General features: G+C 33.5%; 2 protein-coding genes across 2 annotated transcripts in view; one reads left to right on the top strand and one right to left on the bottom strand.

Annotated features, from left to right (window-relative positions):
* LOC123703521 (hexokinase-1-like) overlaps window positions 1-18,639 on the top strand; it is a 60,840-nt gene extending 42,201 nt beyond the window's left edge. The window contains exons 2-11 of the mRNA XM_045651560.1: window positions 1,057-1,276; window positions 12,354-12,507; window positions 13,192-13,303; window positions 13,774-13,880; window positions 14,269-14,489; window positions 14,888-15,096; window positions 15,447-15,584; window positions 15,967-16,112; window positions 16,579-16,712; window positions 17,450-18,639. Coding sequence (XP_045507516.1) covers window positions 1,064-1,276; window positions 12,354-12,507; window positions 13,192-13,303; window positions 13,774-13,880; window positions 14,269-14,489; window positions 14,888-15,096; window positions 15,447-15,584; window positions 15,967-16,112; window positions 16,579-16,712; window positions 17,450-17,539 — 1,524 coding nt within the window. The 5' untranslated portion in view covers window positions 1,057-1,063 and the 3' untranslated portion in view covers window positions 17,540-18,639. The remainder of the gene's footprint in view (window positions 1-1,056; window positions 1,277-12,353; window positions 12,508-13,191; window positions 13,304-13,773; window positions 13,881-14,268; window positions 14,490-14,887; window positions 15,097-15,446; window positions 15,585-15,966; window positions 16,113-16,578; window positions 16,713-17,449) is intronic.
* A 1,932-nt stretch (window positions 18,640-20,571) lies between these two features.
* The window catches only part of LOC123703409 (epidermal growth factor receptor kinase substrate 8-like), a 54,551-nt gene continuing 47,513 nt past the window's right edge, over window positions 20,572-27,609 (bottom strand). The window contains exons 13-17 of the mRNA XM_045651367.1: window positions 26,905-26,953; window positions 22,777-22,878; window positions 21,762-21,877; window positions 21,221-21,409; window positions 20,572-20,869 (exon numbers count right to left, since the gene is read on the bottom strand). Of these exons, the coding sequence (XP_045507323.1) occupies window positions 20,798-20,869; window positions 21,221-21,409; window positions 21,762-21,877; window positions 22,777-22,878; window positions 26,905-26,953 (528 nt within the window). The 3' untranslated portion in view covers window positions 20,572-20,797. The remainder of the gene's footprint in view (window positions 20,870-21,220; window positions 21,410-21,761; window positions 21,878-22,776; window positions 22,879-26,904; window positions 26,954-27,609) is intronic.

The following is a 27,609-nucleotide window of genomic DNA, read 5'->3' as shown; positions in this document are numbered from 1 at the left end:
TGTTAAATTCTAGATTTAATATTTTCTTCTGAAATATTTTTCTTGTGCTAGGTTTTTATTGCCATTGATTATGTTCAAGACTCTATTCATTGAATTAATAAAAAGTACGCTACAGCTCAGACACGATCAGTATGCAGATATTTCCCAAAAACAAAACATATCGTAACGGAATTTTTTTAACAATTACAAAGTTTCTGCTAATTTATAATTTATTCTATTTCTGCCAAAAATATATCTATTGAACGATGCGAAACGTTTACATTCCATCTAGTTTTGCATTTTTTTTATGAAAATGGTAAGAAATAAACAATTGTTGCAAAGTACTATAACAAATAAATACTCTACAATGTCATTTAATAAATAACAAAAACCAGATTAAAACCGGGATCCTAGCTCTATCTATCTTGCAATCACTAGACCAAGACATACGATACCTAATTGCGCTAAGTGCCACATACATCAAGTGATTATGTGGCGAAACTAATAGCAGTTCTTAGATTAATTACGTCGCAAATACAACGCAAAATATTAATAACGAGATTTAAGTGAATGTAATGTTATAATGGCTTTTTAAAAATCATTGTTGGAAATGAGTGCTAACCAGGCGCCATATCCCGTATTATGAACTCTTATTTCCAGACAGATTACGCCGTGAATTGAACTGATCGCAAACCAGCCATATGGTTAATAATGAATTTAATCTAAGAATTTGCCAGTCAGTTTTTATTTTATTATATAATATGATGAAAAATTCAGAAAATTTTTAATATGTAGAGACTGGTAACAACATACTTATCACGTATTTGTAGTTACAATATTATTGTTTAAGAATTGGCTATCTTTTATGATAAAAAATACTCTACAACTCAGACAGAATAATATGCTTATGAAATAATATTTTATGATATGTATAGTGTACATTGAGAAAAGTGTTTAGATAATTATTACCAAACGTTTTTAATATTATTGAATTGTTCGGGACCACCCACTACAACTCCTTTCCACCACACGACAGTTTTAGAAATATTCTTTCTAATAACACACGTTTTCTTTCAGAAACAACATGTCACTGGTTGTAGAGAATGGTCACAAGGAGCGGGTGAACGGTCACAGTGTATACGTCAACGGGAAGAACAACGGGACACATGTAAACGGAGTGAACGGAACACACGTGAACGGAGTGAACGGTGTGAATGGAGTGAACGGGGAAGTGCCTTGGGAGAAGCAGTTCCTACCCCCAGCGTTGGATATCGATGATAGAGCGCATGCTTTGGCGGTAAGTTTTATTGTTTTTTTTTTGCTTATAGTCAGTAAAATGAAACGTGTTGCCATGATCTAGATGTTGTTTATTATTCGATCTGCCTGTCTTTCTATTTATTTGATTGAATGAGTTCAATGAGTTCACTGAAGATGATTTAAAAACTGATTTTGGAAGAGATGATAATATATTGTTTGACATAATCACTAGGTATCACTACATAGTATAAAACAGTACATACATACATAGTATAAAAAATTCGCTTTTTCTGTCCCTATGTCCCTTTGTATGCTTAAACCTTTTAAACTACATAACGGATTGTGATGCGGTTATACATAGATAAAGTGATTCGAGTGGAAGGTTTTAGTATATAATTTATTAGGTTTTATGCGGGCGAAGCCGTGGGGGGTAAGCTACTAGCTAGTATAGTATAATTCAAAGTTAGTAGTTTGCCGCTGTGTCTGTCTGTCTGTCCATATGTACGCTGATATTTTTATAACTACGCAATGGATTCTGAAGCGCCTTTTTTATAGAGATTGTCGAGGTAGCTTTGTTTAGTAAAAAGTTGTAATGGCTAGTCTTCGACCAAATATACCATATATACCACATATATATCTCACCAAGAGGTAGAGATAGTAATAATATATAATATAACAATTATGAAATATATATTACTACTATCTCTACCTCTTGGTGTGGATATTTAATAAACAAAAGATTATATAAGAATTAAAATCATTTTCTCGTATACAGTGGCAATTATCGCGCTGTATAACTATAAAAAATGATAGTACAATCATATTAATATATCATTATGACTTGAAAAATTCCACAAAAACTCTTATCGTTTCTTTGTTACTATAATAGATACTAAACCTGGGGTAGAATGGTATTAAACCTGGAATTGTTTCTTTTGGAATTTAAGATTTTGTATTTATCTCATCACAAATATTTTATTTATAATATGACATAGTTCAATTTATCTAAAAGCAAACAAAAAGTATGAAAAATTAACTTTCTGATTTGTTTTTTTTTTACAATTTAAAAATACAAAATTTTGAGATTCTTCGAACTCATAAGGGGCCATCCATTAATCACGTGATGTTTTTTTGGTATTTTTTGACCCCCCCCTCCCCCTTGGTGATACGTGGTGAGGTTTAAGACTACCCCTCCCCCCCCTATATCACGTGTATTTTTTCGTACCTGCAAAGAATCAATTTTTTTATTTATAAAAAATACTGGTATAAGTATTAAGTATCATCTAATTTTATTATAGTAAATTAAAGACTACTATAATAAACTTTCAGAGGTAGACAGAAAGATTGCAGTTTGTTTTTGAATGACATAAAAATAATGAAAGATATGCGAAAAAGTTGTACGCGTTTGACTAAAAATAAATACATGTAACGCCGCTTTTCGGTTGAGCATCGCGCGCTTGTCGAAAAATAAATACACGTGATATATTACTTTACCCCCCCTCCCTCTTGTGATATTTCGTGATGTTTTGATGGACCCCTCCCCCCCCCCTTTCGAGCCTCACGTGATTAATGGACAGCCCCTAAACAAATCGAAGCTATCAATTATAGTGCGAAGAAATGAAATGCATTGGGAATAATGAAGTCTTAAATGAAGTGAACACAGATAATTGTCAAAAATAGTTCTACCTGGTTCTATCTGTATTGTGACAGTTTTAGAAAATAGGTCGCGTAAAAAATAGATTCGACGTTCTTGAATCATTTCAGTGCAAATCTATTTTACTAATATCATAGTCAAACCCCGAAGCTCGGGCACTCCTAGGTTGGACTGGTCCAAGACTGGTCACTACAGGCATAAATCATAATGACTTTGTCAAAGCCCAAATAAATCTAATATTTCGGCCTCTTATTAAACAATTTCCGTCAGTCGTTGTCTAGCTGAGGCGATTAAGGGTCTCAGCACACATATGGGATCGGAAAGGGATCGATCCCTTTCCGATCCCATATGTGTGCTGAGACCTTTACATGCGCGTGCGATGCCTATTGCCTATGCTGCGTTCGCCTACGCCCGAGACTGCTGAAAGTCATAGGGTGAAATTCAAATGTATTTCGAGGATTGCCCGATGGCTTTAGCAAAACTTAAGATACCAGTCATTCCGCGAAGAGATTCTTTCGGGATTGTTTGGACTATAACATATATTTTAGTTGAAATGCATCAATTATATTGATGAGCTCAATTGTGGGAATGATGACAGATAGTAGGTCGATTGAGACGGCTCACTTGTACTCGTGTTTTATTATCATTATCAGCGAGATCAAATGTCATTAAGAAATGTTTTAGAAGGCTATTGTATGGAAAAGTTGAATACATGCGTGTACTTGATTATGAAACTATTGAAAATTCAAAATATGTAATACCTACTAGCTTTCGCCAGCAGCTTCCAAAGTAGTGTCTGCCAAATTTAATGGAAATCGGTTCAGCAGTTTTTGTGTGAAGGAGCAACAAATGAACATACAAACATTTAGTTATAAGAGTATCGGTAGTATAAAATAGTTTTATATCCAAAATATTACGACGTGCAGTTTATTTTTTAATAAAATAAATCGTGAGTCGTGACACAGAAAATACAAACAGCGATACGTAAAAAGTTTTTTTAGTTTAACAATTTTGTTACAACAATAATAAGTCCGTGTTATGTTACTTATCACTTCCTTTATTTTGTGTAGTATCGAAAAAAACGTTCAAAGTACAAACGCATATCGGTATACCATATCACAACACTAGTTGATTCACGCAACTTCGTCCGTTCTTAAAAGCAATGTGGCATTTTGGAATATATTCAGACATTTTTCCATGTTATCAGTCAACCTTTAACATAAAACAAACACGTTTATAATGCCATTAATATATTTAGATAATATTTTAATGTTTAATGACTAAAAGCTACTTAAACAATAACTGCCTTGGTGGCAAATGCAGTAAAGATTAAGTTTATATGATATGTATCTAAAACAATAAACGATGCATTTTCTTTTCATTTTTATTACATATATTTATTTAGCGTTAATATAATAATACTAGATTACCGCCCGCGGCTTCGCCCACGTTTTCACATAGAATGAAAATGGATATGGAAAACCTGCATAGTTCCCGTAGATACAACCTATCCTATGTGTTAATCCAAGTTACCTTCTAAGCTAAATTTCATGGTAATCGGTTCAGTAGTATTTGCGTGAAAGAGTAACAAACACACACACACATCGTCACAAACTTTCGCATTTATAATATTAGTAGGATAGGATTAAGAATAGGATATAATATATTTTATGCCTCTCGGTTTCACTCGCAGATAAAAAAACGGTCAAAAAAGCTCTACCTTATTCTCAATTTCACTTTTTAGTGAAGCATATACCTATTTTTATTGTTAACTAGCTTTTTTTTTTGTAAGGTGTTTCTCAATGTTAGCCAAAAGGGCTTCTACATTTTAACGCGGACGCGGGGGTAAACTTTCAGTTCACCCTTGTTAAATAGCTGTGCCATGCGGTTTCACCCGTATTGCTCCACTCCTGTTGGTCTTAGGGTGATGGTATACGTATATATATATATTATTACCTATAACCTTCCTCGATAAATCGGCTATCTAACACCGAAAGAATTTTTCAAATCGGACTAGTAGTTCCTGAGATTAGCGCGTTCAAACAAACAAACTCTTCATCTTTATAATATTATTGTCGATTTATTTGCACATATGTATAATAAAATTTTTATTTTTATTGCTTTTTTGTGACAATAAATTTTATTTATAATTCATGAGTATTTCAGCTCAATAAATTAAAATGAAATGTGGTAAAAAGAAATATCTAAAAAAAATCAATCATGCGAAATTAAATATTCAAATTGGCATGGATAAATCTACATAAATATTTAAAAAATGAAACCCGTGTTGTTGTCACGGCATCACGTGTGAACGGTTAAACCGATTTCGAAAATTATTTTTTTATTATATTCCTTGAAGTACGAGGATGGTTATTATTAGACATCGGATTATATGCACTAACAAAATGCCAAAATATGCATGCAAATATGCACTAAAAAAGGCCGAAATATGCACTAAAAACGACTGATATGCCTAAAATATGCACATATAAATCAAAAAAAATCTTTATTATTTTTATATATTTAAATCAAAGATTGTACAAAAACATTGAAATTTTCTTGAAATTGAGTATAGTTTTTGTGCCAATATACAATTAAGCATTTTTACCAAATTTTCGAGCGCAAATTTGTGACGTTTGTCACCCGCGAGCCCAGTGTTGCCACCTTAGACCTTTCCGGGCTAAATCTAGCCCTTTTTTGGAATTCAACCCGTGTTTTACCTTTTTAGCCCCAAAAGGGTAATCTAGCCCTATTTTGAATGGCTCAAAATTTACTTAAATTGGAGCCCATTTTGTAATTTTTTGCCATTTTACCATGCCAAAATAGGGTTTGTTTACTCGCTGAGCGTTCTGATTGGCTAATAAAGTTTAGTCGACCAATCAAAACTCCCGCTACTTAACGATTTATGCACGAAATATGCACGATTGGGGAAAAAGGCTAAAATATGCACTAACGCCGTAATTAGAGAGTTTTATGCATTTGCACATGCAAATATGCAAATGCATATAATCCGATGTCTAGTTATTATGTAGAGAAAACGTAAATATGTTCCACGGACAAACCGGGGCGGACCGCTAGTAAAGGATAAATAATAAATATATGTGAATATAAACATTTTATTTATTTTTATTCATATAACGTTAAATAATTACTAGTAAAACGAATATCAGTAAAACCTTCACCTTGACTTGCACCCTACTGATACAAATTGTTTTGGGTTATATCGGTCAAAGATTACGAGCGATCGATGCAGACAATTATTATTGTGTTCATAATAATAATATCCCGCTGTGAAGAATATGGATAATAATAATATAATAAGTGGCTTAGAATGGACATAATAATAATAATGAAAGTAAGAAGTCAGAATTAGTTACGGGTCTGAACGTTTCAAATAAAAATAATAATTCTACTATTCACTACTAACTATGTAGTGCATAAGTACAACATGAAAATAATATGTTATATGTATAGTTCGACAACTCAACTTATATACAAGTTTAGTTTCCCAGTTTCTCAATCTTGTTCTTCTTGGAAATTTCTTATTGCAAGATAACAATTGAAGATAAAGGTAAAACGCAAAAACTACTGAAGCGATTTTGATAATTCGTCTATCCGTAGAAAGCAGTATTCCTTAAAGCTTTATTTTTTAACATATTAAGAAGAGACGGGGCGAGACGCTAATTTGTTTAAAAAACAAATTTAAAAGCGGTTTAAATTAGTGATAAATAAATCAGTAAGGAAAATTAACCCTGCACTCACACTTTCGATAAGAAAATGATTATGGGTCATGTTATTAATAATTATAAAAAATATTTCTACTATGGAATATTCGTGTTTATTATACTTTTATCTTGAACTTATAAACATTTTGCCGTCAAAATTGGATTTATGTATATGTGTATTTTTTACCTAATCTGCAGTTAGCTGCAGACTGTGTGTCTTAGATTTGGATTTAATGTTGTATTTGTTAGTGGTGGTTGCCTATAATTGTGACAGCACTATGTCTACGATTGTAATTACTTTAATGCTTTTATATATGTATCAGTGTATGTCATGTTGGTGATCCTTAATGAAATAAATAAATAAATAAATATTTTGTTCAGTGATAAATATTAACTGCTTTTATATTTTTTGGTTTTTATGGCATTCAAATGCTTTATAAATATAAATTTATAAAGAATAGAAAAAATTCGATCACGAGGCGGGACTTGAACCCGCATCCTTCGCGCCATTCCGGGGCGGATGCCTAACCAACTCAGCCACTCGTGACCCGCCTGAGCAATCGAATTTATTCTATCCTTTCAGTTTTATGTGTCTTAAGGGACACACCGCGCGCCATCTATTGAGATGATTTAACAACCATTTCAACCAATATGAAGCACTTTTCAGTGAATACAATATTGTAACGATGGAACACGACCTTTCTTGAATTTATATTTTTTGGTTTTTATGGCATTCAAATGCTTTATAAATATAAATTTATAAAGAATAGAAAAAATTCGATCACGAGGCGGGACTTGAACCCGCATCCTTCGCGCCATTCCGGGGCGGATGCCTAACCAACTCAGCCACTCGTGACCCGCCTGAGCAATCGAATTTATTCTATCCTTTCAGTTTTATGTGTCTTAAGGGACACACCGCGCGCCATCTATTGAGATGATTTAACAACCATTTCAACCAATATGAAGCACTTTTCAGTGAATACAATATTGTAACGATGGAACACGACCTTTCTTGAATTTATATTTTTTGGTTTTTATGGCATTCAAATGCTTTATAAATATAAATTTATAAAGAATAGAAAAAATTCGATCACGAGGCGGGACTTGAACCCGCATCCTTCGCGCCATTCCGGGGCGGATGCCTAACCAACTCAGCCACTCGTGACCCGCCTGAGCAATCGAATTTATTCTATCCTTTCAGTTTTATGTGTCTTAAGGGACACACCGCGCGCCATCTATTGAGATGATTTAACAACCATTTCAACCAATATGAAGCACTTTTCAGTGAATACAATATTGTAACGATGGAACACGACCTTTCTTGAATTTATATTTTTTGGTTTTTATGGCATTCAAATGCTTTATAAATATAAATTTATAAAGAATAGAAAAAATTCGATCACGAGGCGGGACTTGAACCCGCATCCTTCGCGCCATTCCGGGGCGGATGCCTAACCAACTCAGCCACTCGTGACCCGCCTGAGCAATCGAATTTATTCTATCCTTTCAGTTTTATGTGTCTTAAGGGACACACCGCGCGCCATCTATTGAGATGATTTAACAACCATTTCAACCAATATGAAGCACTTTTCAGTGAATACAATATTGTAACGATGGAACACGACCTTTCTTGAATTTATATTTTTTGGTTTTTATGGCATTCAAATGCTTTATAAATATAAATTTATAAAGAATAGAAAAAATTCGATCACGAGGCGGGACTTGAACCCGCATCCTTCGCGCCATTCCGGGGCGGATGCCTAACCAACTCAGCCACTCGTGACCCGCCTGAGCAATCGAATTTATTCTATCCTTTCAGTTTTATGTGTCTTAAGGGACACACCGCGCGCCATCTATTGAGATGATTTAACAACCATTTCAACCAATATGAAGCACTTTTCAGTGAATACAATATTGTAACGATGGAACACGACCTTTCTTGAATTTATATTTTTTGGTTTTTATGGCATTCAAATGCTTTATAAATATAAATTTATAAAGAATAGAAAAAATTCGATCACGAGGCGGGACTTGAACCCGCATCCTTCGCGCCATTCCGGGGCGGATGCCTAACCAACTCAGCCACTCGTGACCCGCCTGAGCAATCGAATTTATTCTATCCTTTCAGTTTTATGTGTCTTAAGGGACACACCGCGCGCCATCTATTGAGATGATTTAACAACCATTTCAACCAATATGAAGCACTTTTCAGTGAATACAATATTGTAACGATGGAACACGACCTTTCTTGAATTTATATTTTTTGGTTTTTATGGCATTCAAATGCATTATAAATATAAATTTATAAAGAATAGAAAAAATTCGATCACGAGGCGGGACTTGAACCCGCATCCTTCAATATTGTATTCACTGAAAAGTGCTTCATATTGGTTGAAATGGTTGTTAAATCATCTCAATAGATGGCGCGCGGTGTGTCCCTTAAGACACATAAAACTGAAAGGATAGAATAAATTCGATTGCTCAGGCGGGTCACGAGTGGCTGAGTTGGTTAGGCATCCGCCCCGGAATGGCGCGAAGGATGCGGGTTCAAGTCCCGCCTCGTGATCGAATTTTTTCTATTCTTTATAAATTTATATTTATAAAGCATTTGAATGCCATAAAAACCAAAAAATATAAATTCAAGAAAGGTCGTGTTCCATCGTTACAATATTGTATTCACTGAAAAGTGCTTCATATTGGTTGAAATGGTTGTTAAATCATCTCAATAGATGGCGCGCGGTGTGTCCCTTAAGACACATAAAACTGAAAGGATAGAATAAATTCGATTGCTCAGGCGGGTCACGAGTGGCTGAGTTGGTTAGGCATCCGCCCCGGAATGGCGCGAAGGATGCGGGTTCAAGTCCCGCCTCGTGATCGAATTTTTTCTATTCTTTATAAATTTATATTTATAAAGCATTTGAATGCCATAAAAACCAAAAAATATAAATTCAAGAAAGGTCGTGTTCCATCGTTACAATATTGTATTCACTGAAAAGTGCTTCATATTGGTTGAAATGGTTGTTAAATCATCTCAATAGATGGCGCGCGGTGTGTCCCTTAAGACACATAAAACTGAAAGGATAGAATAAATTCGATTGCTCAGGCGGGTCACGAGTGGCTGAGTTGGTTAGGCATCCGCCCCGGAATGGCGCGAAGGATGCGGGTTCAAGTCCCGCCTCGTGATCGAATTTTTTCTATTCTTTATAAATTTATATTTATAAAGCATTTGAATGCCCTAAAAACCAAAAAATATAAATTCAAGAAAGGTCGTGTTCCATCGTTACAATATTGTATTCACTGAAAAGTGCTTCATATTGGTTGAAATGGTTGTTAAATCATCTCAATAGATGGCGCGCGGTGTGTCCCTTAAGACACATAAAACTGAAAGGATAGAATAAATTCGATTGCTCAGGCGGGTCACGAGTGGCTGAGTTGGTTAGGCATCCGCCCCGGAATGGCGCGAAGGATGCGGGTTCAAGTCCCGCCTCGTGATCGAATTTTTTCTATTCTTTATAAATTTATATTTATAAAGCATTTGAATGCCATAAAAACCAAAAAATATAAATTCAAGAAAGGTCGTGTTCCATCGTTACAATATTGTATTCACTGAAAAGTGCTTCATATTGGTTGAAATGGTTGTTAAATCATCTCAATAGATGGCGCGCGGTGTGTCCCTAAGACACATAAAACTGAAAGGATAGAATAAATTCGATTGCTCAGGCGGGTCACGAGTGGCTGAGTTGGTTAGGCATCCGCCCCGGAATGGCGCGAAGGATGCGGGTTCAAGTCCCGCCTCGTGATCGAATTTTTTCTATTCTTTATAAATTTATAAATATTAACTGCTTATTACGAATTTTAATTAAGACTATATTTTGTACATAATTAATTTGACAAGGTTAATAAAAAGTAATAACTGCGATGATATGGACGTAGTTACTGTACTAATACCTATTATTATATACTATGTTAACATTTATCTGAATAATTTAATTTCTGTCCCTAATTTTACTTGTTGAGAACCTATTAAAACGCAGATATACAGATTGCTTAAAAATATTGTGATAAATGGACCTTATTTTTTAAAGGCGGTAAAAATATAAATCTAATAACAAGTGTATATATACTGTCTCTATAAAAACATGTCTCTATCTTCAATTACTATCAAAATATCATAATAACGATCTCACATCATTATTTTGTTTGTCCTCAAAGTCTATATTTCGGGACGTTCAAGGGCTGGCCCTTCAACGGTCAACCGAAGTATTATGTAACCGACGGAAATATTCCATCTATGTGAATAAGTACATATAGTATGCATATAAAAATGAATCCCTATTGCCTTTGGTAGCGCCAAGATAGATATTATTTTTTACAAGAATTTCTAAAGATATGAAATGAGAGGGGAATTTATTTACGAAAAAAATGGCTTAGAATATGATTTTTCGTTTTAATAATAATTAATAATTTCCAAACATTTTCATGCATAATAATAATAAGATAAAAGATTTATTGCAACCTACAGAATATATTATATACACTATAATACACAATACAAAAAAAAAATCGTATCGCGCAGATATTTACATATTTTTAGCTCAATTGTAAAATTTATAAATTCATGGTACCAATAATAATGATGTATCTTCTTAACTTTTCAAGACAGATGGGACTGAAAATTATTTCATACTAGAGGTCCGCCCCGGCTTCGCCCGTGGTACATATTTCGCAATAAAAGGTAGCCTTTGTCTTGATGATAGAAAATGTCCTTTCTCGGGTAAGCATCAAAATATCTTCATACCAAATTTCATGCAAATTGGTTCAGTAGTTTAGACGTGATTGAGTAACAGACAGACAGAGTTACTTTCGCATTTATAATATTAGTATGGATGCATAAATAATAATCATACATTGAAAACGAGATACATTTGTTATTTCTTAGAATATAATATTATAACTCCACCATTATGATCTACAACTACTCAGCTTAATCTCATAAGAACACATTCACATTTTTTTTCATTACCTTTATTTTGCTTTTATTGAATGTTTATAATATTGCTAGGTTTCCGCCCGCGGCTTCGCCCGCGTATTCAAAGAAAAACCCGCATAGTTCCCGTTCCCGTGGGATTTCCGGGATTGCGTCATTTTCCCGGTATAAAAAGTAGCCTATGACCTATGACCTTTCTCGGGTATCAAAATATCTCAATACTATATTTCATGCAAATTGGTTCAGTAGTTTAGACGTGATTGAGTAACAGACAGACAGACAGAGTTACTTTCACATTTATAATATTAGTATGGATGTATTACCTATATCACATTAGGTACTATAAAAAGTTAAATTGTTTAAATATATATCAAGAGTTTTATCCACATACTATTTACACATCATAATGATTTTTTTATCAGTCATGCTCACGAAAACAAAGTAAAATGTTTATTTGCAGTTATATCTATATGATATTTATTTTATAAGAAAATGATGTAAAAACTTTCAGATTTGGTTGTCTAAAAATTATTTTTAGTGGTAGTTGCCTTATCTTTTAATGTTAGTTACATTTTTGTATATTTTTTAAAAACAAACTCAGCTTTTTTGATTGTTGCAAGTCGTAATACTTTTTAATTTGTCGCAGGCTGCATGAACACGTTTGAAAGTGGGAAGTTCTGCATCAACGACACAACACAACATGTTTTTAAATCAATTAAATTTACCTTAGAGCTTTTCTATTTCTTTTCAGGTGGAGTCCAGGTTATCCAGTCTTGTGTTATGTGGCGCCACCTTGCGGAAAGTTGGCGAAGTATTCACACGGGAAATTGAAAATGGCCTCAGTGAAAGACCATCCAGCTTGCAGATGGAAAACACATATATTCCTGAACTTCCTGATGGCACAGGTTAGGAATCATTTACTTTTTATATCCCTTAGCTTATTCTGATGTGTGTAACATAACATAATCAATAAATTATACACTGTTCGTCAGCTTCGACAAAGGAAAATGTTAAATTTTTATACTTTCAAGTTTCAACGTTGTTAAATGTTTACGCAATTTTAGGGATGCGCGTAGAGTTTATTATATTCAAACGGAAAATTAAATGAATATTTATTTTTGTATGAAAATAAAATGTAACAAATTATTAAAAGTTATAGAACAAATGTTGTTACTTAAAGCCTTGTTTCCACTTGAGCATGCTCAGGCGAATGAGCGGCTCATTTGGCCGAGCCGCTCAAGTGGAGACGTCTGAGCACGCGCGGCCCGAGCATGCTCAGGCGTCTCCACTTGAGCAGCTCGGCCAAATGAGCCGCTCATTCGCCTGAGCATGCTCAAGTGGAAACAAGGCTTAAGATGTTAGCTATCTTGTCCTGCGAGGTTGGTGTTTTACAAGTAACCCTGTATACTTAGCCTGTTTATTATGATGCGCACCAGACTAGATTCTTTAAGTTTCCTGGAATATAATAATTTTGTTGTTGAACAATTCCGTTGAGTTCTTAAAAGGTGCCAATTATTATACTTACCGTCAATGCTCAAACTTCAATTCTTTAAAAATAAATACGAAAAGATATCTTTTAATTCTTACAGAGGAAGGTGTGTTCCTAGCACTAGATCTGGGAGGTACAAATTTCCGAGTGCTATTCTTAGAACTGCGGGGAGGTCAGCTGGTGCGAGAGGATGTCAAACATTATCATATCAGGTACAGCCCCTTTTCCTGATAGAGGATCTCACTTGAGATTTATAAGCTTCTTGTGTTCGATTTGTTTTAAATGCTTGGGAAGTTATGTGGTGTTTAATTGAAATAGATTTGAAAAGTTTGAAAGTAAATACATAAACTGATTGTGTATCAATTTCTAATTATTTTCTTTAATTACCACACCGATATCGGTACATTTATTATGTAAATGTACATTTATTATGTATTTGTACATTTACATAATAAATGTACCGATATCGGTGTGGTAATTAAAGAAAATAATTAGAAATTGTTTGCAAATACAAATTGATTTTTAAACGTATTCAGGTTTTCAAGGAACTTTGAAATTATAATAATTAAAATTACTACTCGACAGAATAATATTATTGTTTTTAATTTTCTTTTGTATGTCTTCTAACCATTGTAAATCTAACATTTTTTTTTATAATAACTCAATGTAAAATTACTTTCAGTGATGCTTTACGGCTTGGAACTGGGGAAGAGCTTTTCAACTTCCTCGCAGACTGTGTGCTTGATTTCCTACGTTCAGAAGACATGGTAGACCGTGAACTTTCTCTAGGTATGTCCATAATTTTCATATTATTTTTAACCTAAGTTAATACATGTAAGAGCGTGTTTCAAGCACACGTGTCAGAAGTGAAATTTCTTTGACAAGATTCAAAGATACCAAAATCGTCGCCTTTCTTCATGATGAGACGGTATTGCCATGATGCGAACTTGAAATTTTACTCTCAACACGCCTAAAGAAATTACACTTAAAGATGTGACAAAAGTTATAATAAGTAACAACATATTGTTAAGTTATTAATGGTTGCAATTATTGTGAGATCGGATCCGCATAGTTGTGAATTTGTATCACGTCGGAAGCAAAGCAACATCGGATTAAATTTGCGACAAAAAAAATATTTTTCAACATTCCATTCAGCTATTCTAATTCAACGTTTCAGGATTCACATTTTCGTTCCCCATGAAGCAGCACTCCATATCATCTGGCGAGCTGATAACCTGGACCAAGAGCTTCAAATGCAGTGGGATGGATGGAGTGGATGTGGCTGCTTTACTCCAGAGCTGTTTGCGGGAGAGAGGCCTGAAGATAACCGTGCAAGTGCTGCTGAATGATACCACGGGGACATTGGTAGCTGGTGCCCATATGGACCCTGATGTTGCTGTGAGTTATTTATATAAGACCAATGATTTAGTACCTAATAGACCCGAGTTTTTAGTAACAGGTGTGCTAAAGGGAAATTTAAAGAATTTATAAATGGTATCAGGCATTCAATATATTGATGCTTATCATAGGAAACTTTTATATTTAATCAAATCTGGAATAGCTCTTTTTTATGCCACTTTTAAATCTACATCTTGATTCTTGATATTGGTAACTATTTAGTTCCAATCACGTCAAAACTTTAGTAATAAGCATATTTTTTAATGAGCAGTAGGTAATATTAATTATTCCATTAAACATATAAATAATATTAACAAAGGACATTGGAAATAATGCTAATCATCCTAGTGATTCTACCAAACTTATTTGAAATATACAAACATTATTTCCCTTCACAGGTGGGTGTGATCCTCGGCACAGGGTCCAACGGCTGCTATATGGAGCGGGCAGACAGGGTCAAACACTGGGAATCAGCTCATGAGAAGGTCCACGACGTCTGTGTGGATATCGAGTGGGGCGCGTTTGGAGACAACGGGTGTTTATCCTTCCTTAGGACTGAGTTCGATAACGAGGTGGACAGCAATTCGTTGCTCGCTGCTTCTTTTACGTGAGTTTTATATTATGATGTTTTAGTTTGTTATGTGGTCAGTAATTTGTTACTTGCTACTTTTTTAATAAGTTTTTCTGGTATTTAATGATGGTGTTCGTTTGATTTTGGATTGTCTGCGGATTGAGTTGTGTGTAGGCTTGCCAATTTTATACAACAAACAACTAGTGCGTAGTAAACGTTGTGTAAACCTTAGTGTAAACGCTCTACTCTATTTTAGAGTACTATTCGGAATCGTATTTGTTATTCACTCATAATTAAGTAAGTCATTTACTCATAATTAGTACCTAACGAGCTGTAGTCTAAATGTATTTTTATCACAAATATAAAGTTTAATATTTTTTTCACAGTTTCGAGAAATACATCGGTGGGAAATATTTGGGAGAAATTCTGTGTGCAGTGCTGAGTGCGTTGGCTAGAGATGGTCTATTTGCTGCGGAGCCCACTAAAGGGGAAATACTGTCTGCACACGTCAGCATGTTTGAAGAGTAAGTGGAATTATTATCTTTATCGTAATTAGGTTTTTGTTTTGTTTTGTTTGGGTAACTAAATTTTGACTGGTAGTATTACGTGTAGTCGCAGTAATATTTTCAAATTCAAACATTTATTTATTCAACTTGACCAACTAGAACATTTAAATGCGCTTTTGAATCGTCAAAATACAGAAAAATACCACTTTTGGAAAGACCTGTGTTTAACATAAAAAAAACTGACTCTCTAATTAACTTTTTTTTTCATTGATGAAACTATTTTCCATATGTTCTTCTATTGTTTTTAGAAGTCGGTTAAAATATTTATTACGTCCTAGTTATATCACATATTTTTATGTTTAATTGTCATATTTATTTATCTATGTTTACATTATTACAGAGACAACCTGAGCGGCGACTGGCAGCGCACAGCAAACGCGCTGTGCGAAGCGTGCGCGGGCGCACAAATATCGCGAACCGACGCGCTTGTTGCGCAACATGCGGCGCGATTGATCTCCAACCGTGCTGCGCAACTTGTGTCTGTTTGTGAGTTCTTTTATTGATTTTTTGTGATAATGGGAATTATAATTTGAATGAAATGTACCTATCGCTACCAGTTTCAATTTTCTGTTCCTTGAGATACGGTGTAATAATTGTATGTAATTGATTATGTACACATTTATGTAATTGGTTTAATTAAAAAAAGAAATTGTGATAAAACGGACAAAAAGCTGTTTTGAAAATATTGTACACAATACTACGATCACAAACAAAACTAATTATTTAAAACTTACTATACAAAATAAATAAAACAGACGGCAACTGGTTAAATAAAATTTGAGACTCTTAACTTGTATATATGTAATGATAATAATTTTGGGATTAATTCCCTTTCATAAAGACACAATTGCGTTTTTTGTTGTAATCAAAAAACATCATTTAGACACATTAGACAATGTATTTTAGAATGCTTACAAAAAATGAATATTACATTTTTTTTCTATTTTTACAGGCATAGCAACAATCCTGAAGCGCATGGACCGAGCGCACGTGTCGGTGGCGGTAGATGGATCTGTATACAAAAAGCACCCTCGCATCAGGTATCTTATGGACAAATACGTCGCTCTATTGGCTCCTCATCATAAGGTATATACTTATTCATAGGGTAACCCTTTCGTATGTATTTGTATAATATTCCGATTTGTGAACAGGCCAGAGCGTATAAAAAGTATAAAATTCAAGACACATCTGCGATGCTTATTCTTTGACGGACCTGAGTTAATGTGGATTTTATTTCGGAAGATATTTTGTAACAGTTTCACGATTTCTGATAAAGACGCTGATAGCCTATTCAAAACGCTTTATTAAAATAATTTATACTTTTTCTTAACTGACATGTTATACAGGGTGTCCCACTATTGGTATACCTACTAAGCGCGAAGGGACTTGAAGTTTTGCATACACTGTTCACGTAAAAAATAATTAAACAACAAAATTGCGTCAAAAAATTTTTGCTAAATTTTTCCTGAAAATCCATGTTTTTTCCGGCATGTACCGCTTTTCTAATGTGAGCACTTTGTCTATGAAAACATAAACTTAAACGATAGCTCACGTGCAAGTGACAAAGTTGGGCGGGTTGCTTGTTATGGGTTTTAAGAATTCATCTATTTGAAAGAAAAATGCGTCTGGAATTTTATAAGTATTTTTTACGTACTCAGCGTAGGTATGCAAAACTATAACCTCCTTTGAGCTAAGTACCTATACCAAAAGTGGGACACCCATCTATCTAACCAGAAATAGTGATTTTTTAATTAAACATAATTCTGTTACAATTAATATATCCATAAATTTTGAAACTTGATTAATATCCTTTTTCTATACAGTTCACATTATTGGGCGCTGAAGATGGAAGCGGCAAAGGGTCTGCATTAACAGCGGCCATTGCTGCCAGAGTTGCGGCAAGGAAATCCTAGCTATTTAACTATGAATGAGTGTTAATAAAGGGTTTACAAATAAGTACACATTAGAATAACTTCGCTACGAATTTAAATCATATTGTTTTACAAACAAGTACCTATAGATGAGAATAACTTCGCTATGTATAGAAAATATTTTGTGAAAAGTTCAAAATTAATATTGGTGTATAGTTTGTATCTGATACAATTTGGCTTATGTTATAATATAGGCATGAAATAAATACAAACCACTAACTACTTCCTTTCAAATAAACAGGTAATTTTTATTGAACATTTAACAGTTTCAATTACAATAATCAAACAGAGAAGTTATTTTCCAACCATTGTACGACTTGTTCACTAGAAGGAAAGATATTTTTATATAGCCTAGGACTTTCTCCAAATTATATCTAATGTATGTAACAATGTAGGATCCGCCATGTTCGAATAAAATAACGAATGGAAAATGGGAGATATTTATTGTTAGCAATGAAAGACTTTGTAGGTTAAAAAGTATATTTATAGGCTATTTACTGTGATTTTTGAAGATTCACCTCGCAGTCCTTTATTTACGAAAATTATGATAATATTTTCATGTTCGTTTTAATGTTCGTAAAACCAGTAAAGTTCATTCTGTGTCGAATTTAAGCATTTAAAAGGGACGTTTTATTTGTGATAAAACGCTATCAAATATCAATGTTAAATTATTACTAAAATAAAAGTGTGAATATTTGGGTAAAAAATAAACACGATTTATGGATAAATAATCTACCTAACTAATAAGTACATTAGTTGGTTTAAAACTGATATTTACTGTAAGTACATATTATATTTAGTGCATATTTCAATATTTTATATGAAGTAAACATGATTCCTTTTGTAAGTAAGGTTCGATATTTTTACGTCGTAACAGAAATTATTGGTATATAATGTATAAATTGTATAGCTATTGAAAACAAGCGTAAAATGATATTCACCCTTATTTAGTTACGTAATTTTATTATTATTATCAGTGCCATAATTATTGATATTTGTAATTAATATCTAGCCGAACTCTCAAAATAATAATTAAAGAATTTTAAACATTCTGTTATTTATGTCTACCTATCTTTGAGAAATCGGTGAGACCTTCAAACAAATCTATACATATAATAAATCTGTAGAAGGGTCAATTCTGTACATTGAAAATATTGAAAAAATAACTAGCAGGGGGTGTTACTGGATCGATACCAAACCCAAATATGTGATTAAAAAAATTTTTGTCTGTCTGTCTGTCTGTCTGTCTGTCTGTCTGTCTGTCTGTCTGTATGTGAAGACATCACGTGAAAACTACCGGTTCGATTTCGATGAAACTTGGTATAATTATACCTTATTATCCTGGGCGTAAAATAGGATACTTTTTATCCTGGAAAAATACGTAGAAAAAAAATTAATCTCAATTTTTCAGTTATCCATAGACGTTGTTCTGTAGTAGGTACCGCGAACACACGTTGCGTATTATTATAGACCTAGCCGTATTTGGGTCCAATAGATATTTATAAGATGTCATTGTCTGAGTTACTCAAAATGGAGAAATAAACCATCCACGCAAAGACCGACATCCGCGCGGACGGAGTCGCGGGCGGAAGCTAGTTACTAATAAGTAGGTATATAACATTTAGTTCGAAAATTTTTAGATTATAACATAGTTTTTTAAAGATCTTTTACATATCTACTAGAGCTAATAATATTTTTATTTAATAATTGTACAAAGAACGTACATGAATATATATGAATTTTATTATTTTATTCATAAATATAAAAATATTATTTTTGAAATTGAACGCATAAATAAAAAGGTAAGTACTGGGTAAAATGAGTTTGTGTGTTTAATTTTAAATATTTGATGTTTCCGCTACTTTAGTTATTTAATTGTATCTAAAATAAATAGGTAATAAATTAATTATTTGTTAATATAAGGTTCATATTTTAGTCTTGCCATTTTATCTTTTTTCATATTAGGTGAGAAATTGTTATAATTTGAAATCGATGTCAATTTTATTACATGAAATCATCATAGTTTTAATGGCAGCTTTATTTTTAAAATATTTACTATTTGTTATTTAATTATTTTACAATGTACCTATGTATTTCCATAACGTAGATAGAAAAAGATATATTTTTTTTGTGCAATGCAAGAAGATATAATTTATGTATAAAAAATATATATTTTGTAAATCATACAAATTTTACAAGAATTAATTGTCTACGAATATATGTATTCATTTTTTAATATATTGTTAAGGGTAATACCCATTGTTGTAATTAAGATCAAATTGTTATTCTTTAAGATATAATAAATAAAATATACGGGACGCGAATATTGTTTTTTTCATTTTTATTTAACAATTTTGGGTAGGTATACCCTGGTATATTTAAGACCAAATTTTTACACAACAATTACGGATTTGCCTAGTACTTCTTTAGTAGGTATGTAGGTAACTAAGCCTATTTTAAGTTATACAAAATATTGTTTAAATATAATCAAAGTACATAAGTACTGAGGAATGCTTGATACTGTTTATTCATTTATATATTTTATGAACGCAATTAAATTATAATATATTTTTATGTAAGTAATAACCATATAGATTATTCTAAAAGACAACCCGACATTATAAAGATAGGTAGGTACCATGCTGTAATAAACAAATTTAAATACATTGAGGTATTATTACTACGTATAGAGAGGACACCACGAACAAAATTATTTGTGCGACATTCGACAAGCGCGGCGGAGCGTGGCGGCTAGATATTTTAAATTAAAATCAATCAAAAGGTAACAAAAAAAATGGTTTGAGACGATTGACTCTAACTCGTGTTACTAATAGTGTAGTACCGATGTCCTCTCTAGTATGTAGGTAGTACATACGGCTCAATTTTTACAGCCGTATTTAAACATTGAGTTTAAAAATTAATTAATATTACTAGGATAAGTACTAAATACTACCTTCCTACCTACCTTCTCAAAAATCACTAATTTTTAAATAATTAAAAAAATGAAACAACAATAATGGTAGAAAATTATATTTAATCATATTAATAACATAATAATATATCAACAGAACGATGAACTTCGATAATATTTCTGTTCTGCATCTATTTGAATATAGTCTATGGGCGGATCTATTCCCGATTCGTCATCTGTGGCGCATTCGTTGTCTGTGGAGTTTGCGTTGTCTCTGGAGTTTGCATTGTCTGTGGAATTTGCGTTGTCTGTGGTGTTGTTATCTATGGTCAGGATACTTCCACCTTCTCTCGAACCTTCCGCAGTATGCTCTGCAGTTCTGACGCTGATGTCGTCTTGTACTGCTCGCGTGCACGAGAGCACCACCCAAAATTAAAATTGTTTTAAATATTTTAAACGATACGCCCATCACCATGTAAATAATAAATATCCTTACTTCTGTTGAAACCAACGATTTTGTCACACAATTCGATTGATAGTTGGAATTATCTCAGAATAATACCTACTATATTTTTTTAAATCAAAATTAAGATTCCTTTCGGATTTCATCACTGAATTAAAAACATTGTTTAACTTAAAATATCTGTTACGTTCATGACTTAATTGTATAGAATTGACATCAATATTCCACATTAGCCTAAGCCATTTCAAAGAACCAATTTAAGTCTACCACAATACAGCAAATATCTTACCCCAGACACATTCCTCTGCACCAGAACCTGGCTATACAGCCGCTTCCCTTCGTCTGGCCCCAGGACGCGTTCCAGCTGTGCTCTGGAGAGCGCGAACAGCTGGTGACCAGACACACGCAGCTGCTTCTGGGCAGTTCTGCTGAAGCCTTTTAGTTCCAGCCAGGACACGACTTCGTCTGGATTCGATTTCTGTGAATTGCAATGTTCTGGATAAGCTTTCATTTGATATTATACGTCGCTTCTATGTTATTAAATTCTTGTGATATAAAATGGTAGCTATTAAAAGTCATGATTATTAATAGCCACCATTCCTCACTATTCCCGATGGAGACGAAGAAAAAAAATGTCTCGGTCTGGCAGGACACAGAAGGCTGATCACCTACGGCTACTTGTCCCTAAAGAAAATAGATCAGTGAAACAGATGTACGAATAATGCATCTGCCCCTTACCCCACTAGGGGACACGGGACTTCACTTTTTTATTTTATTGCCAAGTAAAATATTCTTATATACTTACTTTTTAAACTTGTAATACTATTTACCTGATGAATAAATATATCCGGTGTCTTCTTGATCTCCAGCCTGCGTTGTATCTGTGGTAGCACTGCTTTTAGTTCTTCGTGTAGATCACTGCTGGTGCTCACTGCTGACTTTGTAGCTAGAATCATTGTGATAATTGAAGACCTAGCGCGCACGAGCAACTTTTGTCTCCACAACTATTTTGTCTCTCCCATCAATTGTATGGGGAGTTGCTTCGCTACGTGCGCGGTGCGCGCACTTTCATACTAGCCCATGGGTGGGAGTGACAAAATAGTTGCGGAGACAAAGTTGCGCGCTAGCTAGGTTAGTTTTTGAAAGGTCTATCGAAGAAGGATAGTTGATAGTTGTTGCTTGTCTGTCCAAATTTTTTAGCAGTTTCGTATGGTCCAGTTTGAATCAGATTAAAATATCTAAATAGATTTAAATCTGAATGTGTGTAAATTCACGAAGTTATTAAAAAATCGTTCCACTTATAGATTGTCCTCCATTGGGCAAAAAGATCAAATAACAATCCTACCAATATTATTTGTAAGGATGGATGGATCTATTTAGGTATGTTTGTTGTCATATTGTTATTTCATGCGTAAACCACTGATCCGATTTAGATGATACTTGGCAGTGGTGTAGCTTATGTATCAAAGTTACATATTAGGTAGGTTATATAAATACGTACCTATTTAAGATTTTGATTACTTCTTGCATGAAGTATTTATAAACATTTTTAATTGTTATACTACTAGTTAGACACTATTACCACCTATTACAGTATTATATTATTGAAGTGAAACTTCTTTATCGGGGTTGGAAAAAAATTTAGTGTAACATTTTTTCGTTACGCGTGACATTTTTCCGTTACGCGCCATCTTTTTCTTATACCTACCACGCGTGATTCGACGTTTTTCTGTAAAGTTGCGTATAGTAAATTATTTTTTGAAAAATAAGGTCATAAAGAAGTTTCACTTCTTCCGTGTGTACACTAACTAGTACACGCACACATTTATTTGTGGTTATACTTACATTTGATAGTATCAGTTTTCGTCACAGGCGGCGGTGGCGGTGGCGCGACGGGCGGTTCAGGGGGAGGGGGCGGCGGTGGTGGGGGAGGGGGTATAGGCTTTTCTGTAAAATTGGTATTTGGATAATATTTTGAATATAGAATTAATCGAAGACTAATTGTTGATTAGGTAATTAATAATTATGCTTCTATTTTTAATTGTTGATGCAAATTTGTTCTACTAAATTTTGGTTTAATACGATAATAATTTAAGAGGGTACCTACACAATATAAAAACCTCATCACCTATTATAATAAAGAAATAATTCAAATAGATACGTATATCGGTATATCTTGTCACATTACTTTTATTACTGATATCTACGCCATTTTATATCGTAAAACAATGCTACAATAAATTAATATCATTCATCTGTATTTACAATTACAAAATACAAATTAAAAAAAAAAAAACAAAACACTTACCCATTCGAGTCACAACGAATACAAACATACAAACACAAAGCAATACAAACCTTTACATAAACATGTTTACAACACACAAGCCCGTTTAGTACAAAACAACATAACAAATAACAAATAAAATAAAAGGTTGCTTTTCCACCAATAATATGCGTGGATGTGTAGCGAGGAACGTGTTTGTAAAGAGCCAATCATATCGCTTCGTTTAGTTTCAAATTTGAAGCATTCAGCGTTTGAAGCGATACTATTGGTTATTAACAAACACATTCCTCGCATATTATTGGTGGAAAAGCATCATTAATCCCCTATTTACCGATGTAAATTAACATAATTATTTATTTTAATTCTGAATTACAAACAATTATTTTAGTCATATTTTTTATTTGAATTATAAATTTTGAATTGGGTATATTTTATAACTTTAGCAAACAATGAAGATTTATGGTCGTTGACATAGATAAATATTAAAATAACGTCTTTGTTTATCATTAGAAATTGATTTAATATTGATTGAATAGAGATATAATCATTATGTTAAATTGAGACAAGAATGGTACCTAATAATTAGGATACTCCAAAAATATCGCAAATGCATTTTAAACTAAATAGTTAGTCGGTTTAAAAAACAGACTAACTATATTTTAGTCTAAGTCTTAAGCCCTAAGTATTATAGGTATCAAAAAGTAATTTACGATTTAGTAATTTGAGATTCTACAATGATGAAGTAATCATTACTTCGTTGTACCTGTAGATATAGAAAAGCGATTTAAATTCAAGATTGTATATTTTGTAGAAACTTTCAAGAAAGAAGTAGAAAAGGGAAAGGACGAAACAGGGAAGAAAACGCTATGTTTGGTAGTACTGAGTTTAATTATAAATGTTTAAAACTCACAAATACAGTAAATTGTATAAGCGCGCCGCGAGGTCTCTTGCACTTTTTTGATAATCAATTTTCATTTTTGTTGAAATTTAGTTAGTTTTATGTACAATTTCATTAATCACATAGCTGCCAAATGATAGTACAATTAACTATTAAAAAAAAACCCAACACGTGCGCGCCTATTGATAAAAAAACTTACAAAGTGTAACCGTCTCTGTTCAACCCAGAGCGTAATAAATAGTATTTATATAAAAATAGACTCTGTATAAATAAAATTGAATGTTCACTAGTTAAGAGGAGGCTCCCTAAATTTTATGTGAATTTGCATTAATATTCTGAAACACACATACAATCAAAATGGAACTTTAGTATATGATTTATTGGGTCTTTTTCTTTCCATGTACAAGACAGTTACGTAATTGTAACATTTTCGCTCGATTCGTTTTTTATTCAAAAATTATGCTTTTTTAAGGATTATTACATTTTTTTTAAAGATTTACTAGAACTTTAGTCTAAAATGAATGTAAACAGAAATAAAAATATAGTTTACTATCCAATCCCAAGATATTTTTTCTCTAGATCAATTATTACTTTAGTTATAAACGAAATAAGAGAATAGGCATGACGAAAGATTTTGAAATCCTCTTCCATAATGTGTGTATACGTTTACTATACAAGAAAAACCCTATATTTCGGTAATATACTTAAATTTAACGAAGATAAAAGCCATTTTTCAAAAAATATTTATTAACTGTGCCAAAACAGCTCGCAGGTGTCATGGCGTAGGCGTGACGTCACTCTTTAGTAAATACGTAATTATTTGTACGCATTGCGAAGAAAATTAAAGAAATATGTATTTAATATGTGTTATAGAAACGAATTTCAAAGTTTATAAGTAGTGTGCAGTATTGCAGTGTGAATCCACATAAAAATAATGCTCAAAAATATGTTAGTAATTATTTCAAGCGAGAAAATAATAAGAAATGATTGTATAAAGTTGGCGTGGAGAACCCCGAAACCACGTATTCGTGAATTCGCAATTATATTTCTGTTCTGAGTCGATAAAGCATACGTGAAACAATAGAAAATAAATAAAAATGCGTATTCTCAACATATTCATAACAACAAAACACATCTGACGTGAGTTGTTTACTTAATCGTGACGTCACGCGTGTTTTAGTCAAAATGGCGAACTGCAGAATTTCAATGTTTTATTTTATTGATAATCTCATTAATCTTAATGTTTTTAAGATTTTTAAGTCACTACATTTAATTTATTTATTATACACTTTCCCTTAAAAACACTAATACGATCATTTATGGATACTGTCGTCATGCCTATTGAGACTTACGAGAATTAAGTTTCGAGCTCGAACGCGATCAAAGAGCGCACGCGATATTCAACTTTATTACGGCTGTGTTAGCGTCGCTTCGCGGTGAGAGACCTCTCAGTGCCAGAAATTATGCTAGGGAGCCTCCCCTTAATCAAATGTGACACCAGATTCAATATAGAAAGATAACTTACGTAAAGTAGAAAAATAATATAAACATCTGCCAAGCGCACACGCACACTAGCATAGCGACACACACACCGAAGGTCAATTCAAGGTTATTGCCAAAATACGAAACACGTTAACGATACATTTGAGTCTTAGAAACACTATCGACCACGACCTTGACGACACAACACCGATAAGCGAGTTCCGATATTCTCACTGCATGTAAAATTTTAATTCAAAACTAACTCAACTCATTTTCTAGCTTTAAGGCCTATTCAAACCGGAGCGGTATCCGCTACCGCCGTGGGTAATAAAATAAATATTTCAGGACAATTTTCATACACGACACGATCTGATCCTAAGCTTTCGCTTGTGTTATGGAAACTTGATGGCTGATAAACATACATGTTTAATTTTAAATAAATACATATATATATATAGATAATTATTAACTCCCAGACACAGCAAATATCTATGTACATCACACAAATATTTGGCCCGGGTGAGAATCGATCCTCTGGTTTGGAAGGCAGGGCCACTACCAACCAAGCCAACCGGTCAGTCGCTGTTGCTGGGTATCAGTATACCGATCGGTACGCCATTAGAATCTCTATAATATACTACGTAAGTGATCTTATCGCGTACCCACCGTGATACAGCGGCGGCGGTAGCGATACCGCACTGGTTTGAATAGACCTTTACGCTGATAAAAGAGTTACAAAATATTAAATGCAACCGATAATTACACGAAGCATATACGTTTATATGTCGCAGTCAATGGTTAAATATGCTATTTGATTAAACGACTAGCTCGATCATTGAATGACTAAAGGACGTTGTGACTGAACGTAATTTAGCATAGTTGGTTAGGTTAGGTTCCTTGTATTTTAAACTACAAAGAAATAGGAACTCCGCGAAGAGGCCGTTGGCTCGCAACCGTCTTCTTGTGGACGTTTAGAAAAAGTAAATGTCGAAATACAATGAACAGTTATTCAACAATATGCCGAGCGTTATATCCACTCTGTTCAACCGGCTATGTTACAATCCGCTAACTAGTTGGATGTTTGTTAACGCTTGATTTAAATTAACGTTCGGCTTCATTCAACTGAACGTCATCATTCAATGAACACGCTAGTCAATCAATCAAATATTCAACCAGACAGCGACATATATGTATTGTAATAAATAAATAATGACTAAGCGTGTTTGCAGCTAGAAGTATCGGAACTCGCCCTTCTTGCCGATCCTCTCATTGCGGACCCAGTCGGCGCTAGCGGCCGTGTTCCTACCCGCGGGCGCTGTGGGGCTGCTGCCGCCGGAGCCCCGACCGCCGCCTTCCTGGAACAACGAATGAGAACATTACGTAAAAATTTAAACTGCATGTTTATATTTAAAAGGTTTATTATTGCACGCCTCATAAGCGAAGCGTTGAGGTGGGTACTACTGTCACTTCGCGCAAAACATCTGATTTTTCAAACTTAAAATGTCTTTATGTATCATACATTGCACTTGTAAGATAATACATTCACACACATATTAAGAAAAAACACTATTTTTAACATTCATGATATTTTTGATGTCATTTTTGTTATTTAAACTAGTTAAAAAACAGTTTAAAAAAGTTCTGTCTTGGACGTCCGTGTGTCTGTATGTGCGGAGGATTTTCTTGTTAACACGATAGCGACCGAAATACTTTACTAATCGAGTCTTTTTTTTTCTCTTACGCTTGAGTATGCTCAGGAATTTTCATTTTCATTTTCATTTTCCCTTTCATTTTTCAGGGTCTGATTCGATGTGGTTTAATTGTTATTAAATAAACAAAAAAAAATATCGACTGTTCTCCATAATTTTAGTATATCTATATATATATATTCTTTATTTTATTTTTATTTTTTTTATATTTATAGTGTACTCAAAATTCACCATTATAAACTCGATTCTTTATACTATGACATTATACAAGGTTTAAAAAAATAAGTTGGTAGTCAGTCCCT

Source organism: Colias croceus, chromosome 26 (assembly GCF_905220415.1).
Source record: "Colias croceus chromosome 26, ilColCroc2.1".
NCBI lineage: Eukaryota > Metazoa > Arthropoda > Insecta > Lepidoptera > Pieridae > Colias > Colias croceus.
The sequence above is the reverse complement of the archived record's forward strand: the minus strand, read 5'-3'. Positions and strand labels throughout refer to the sequence as shown.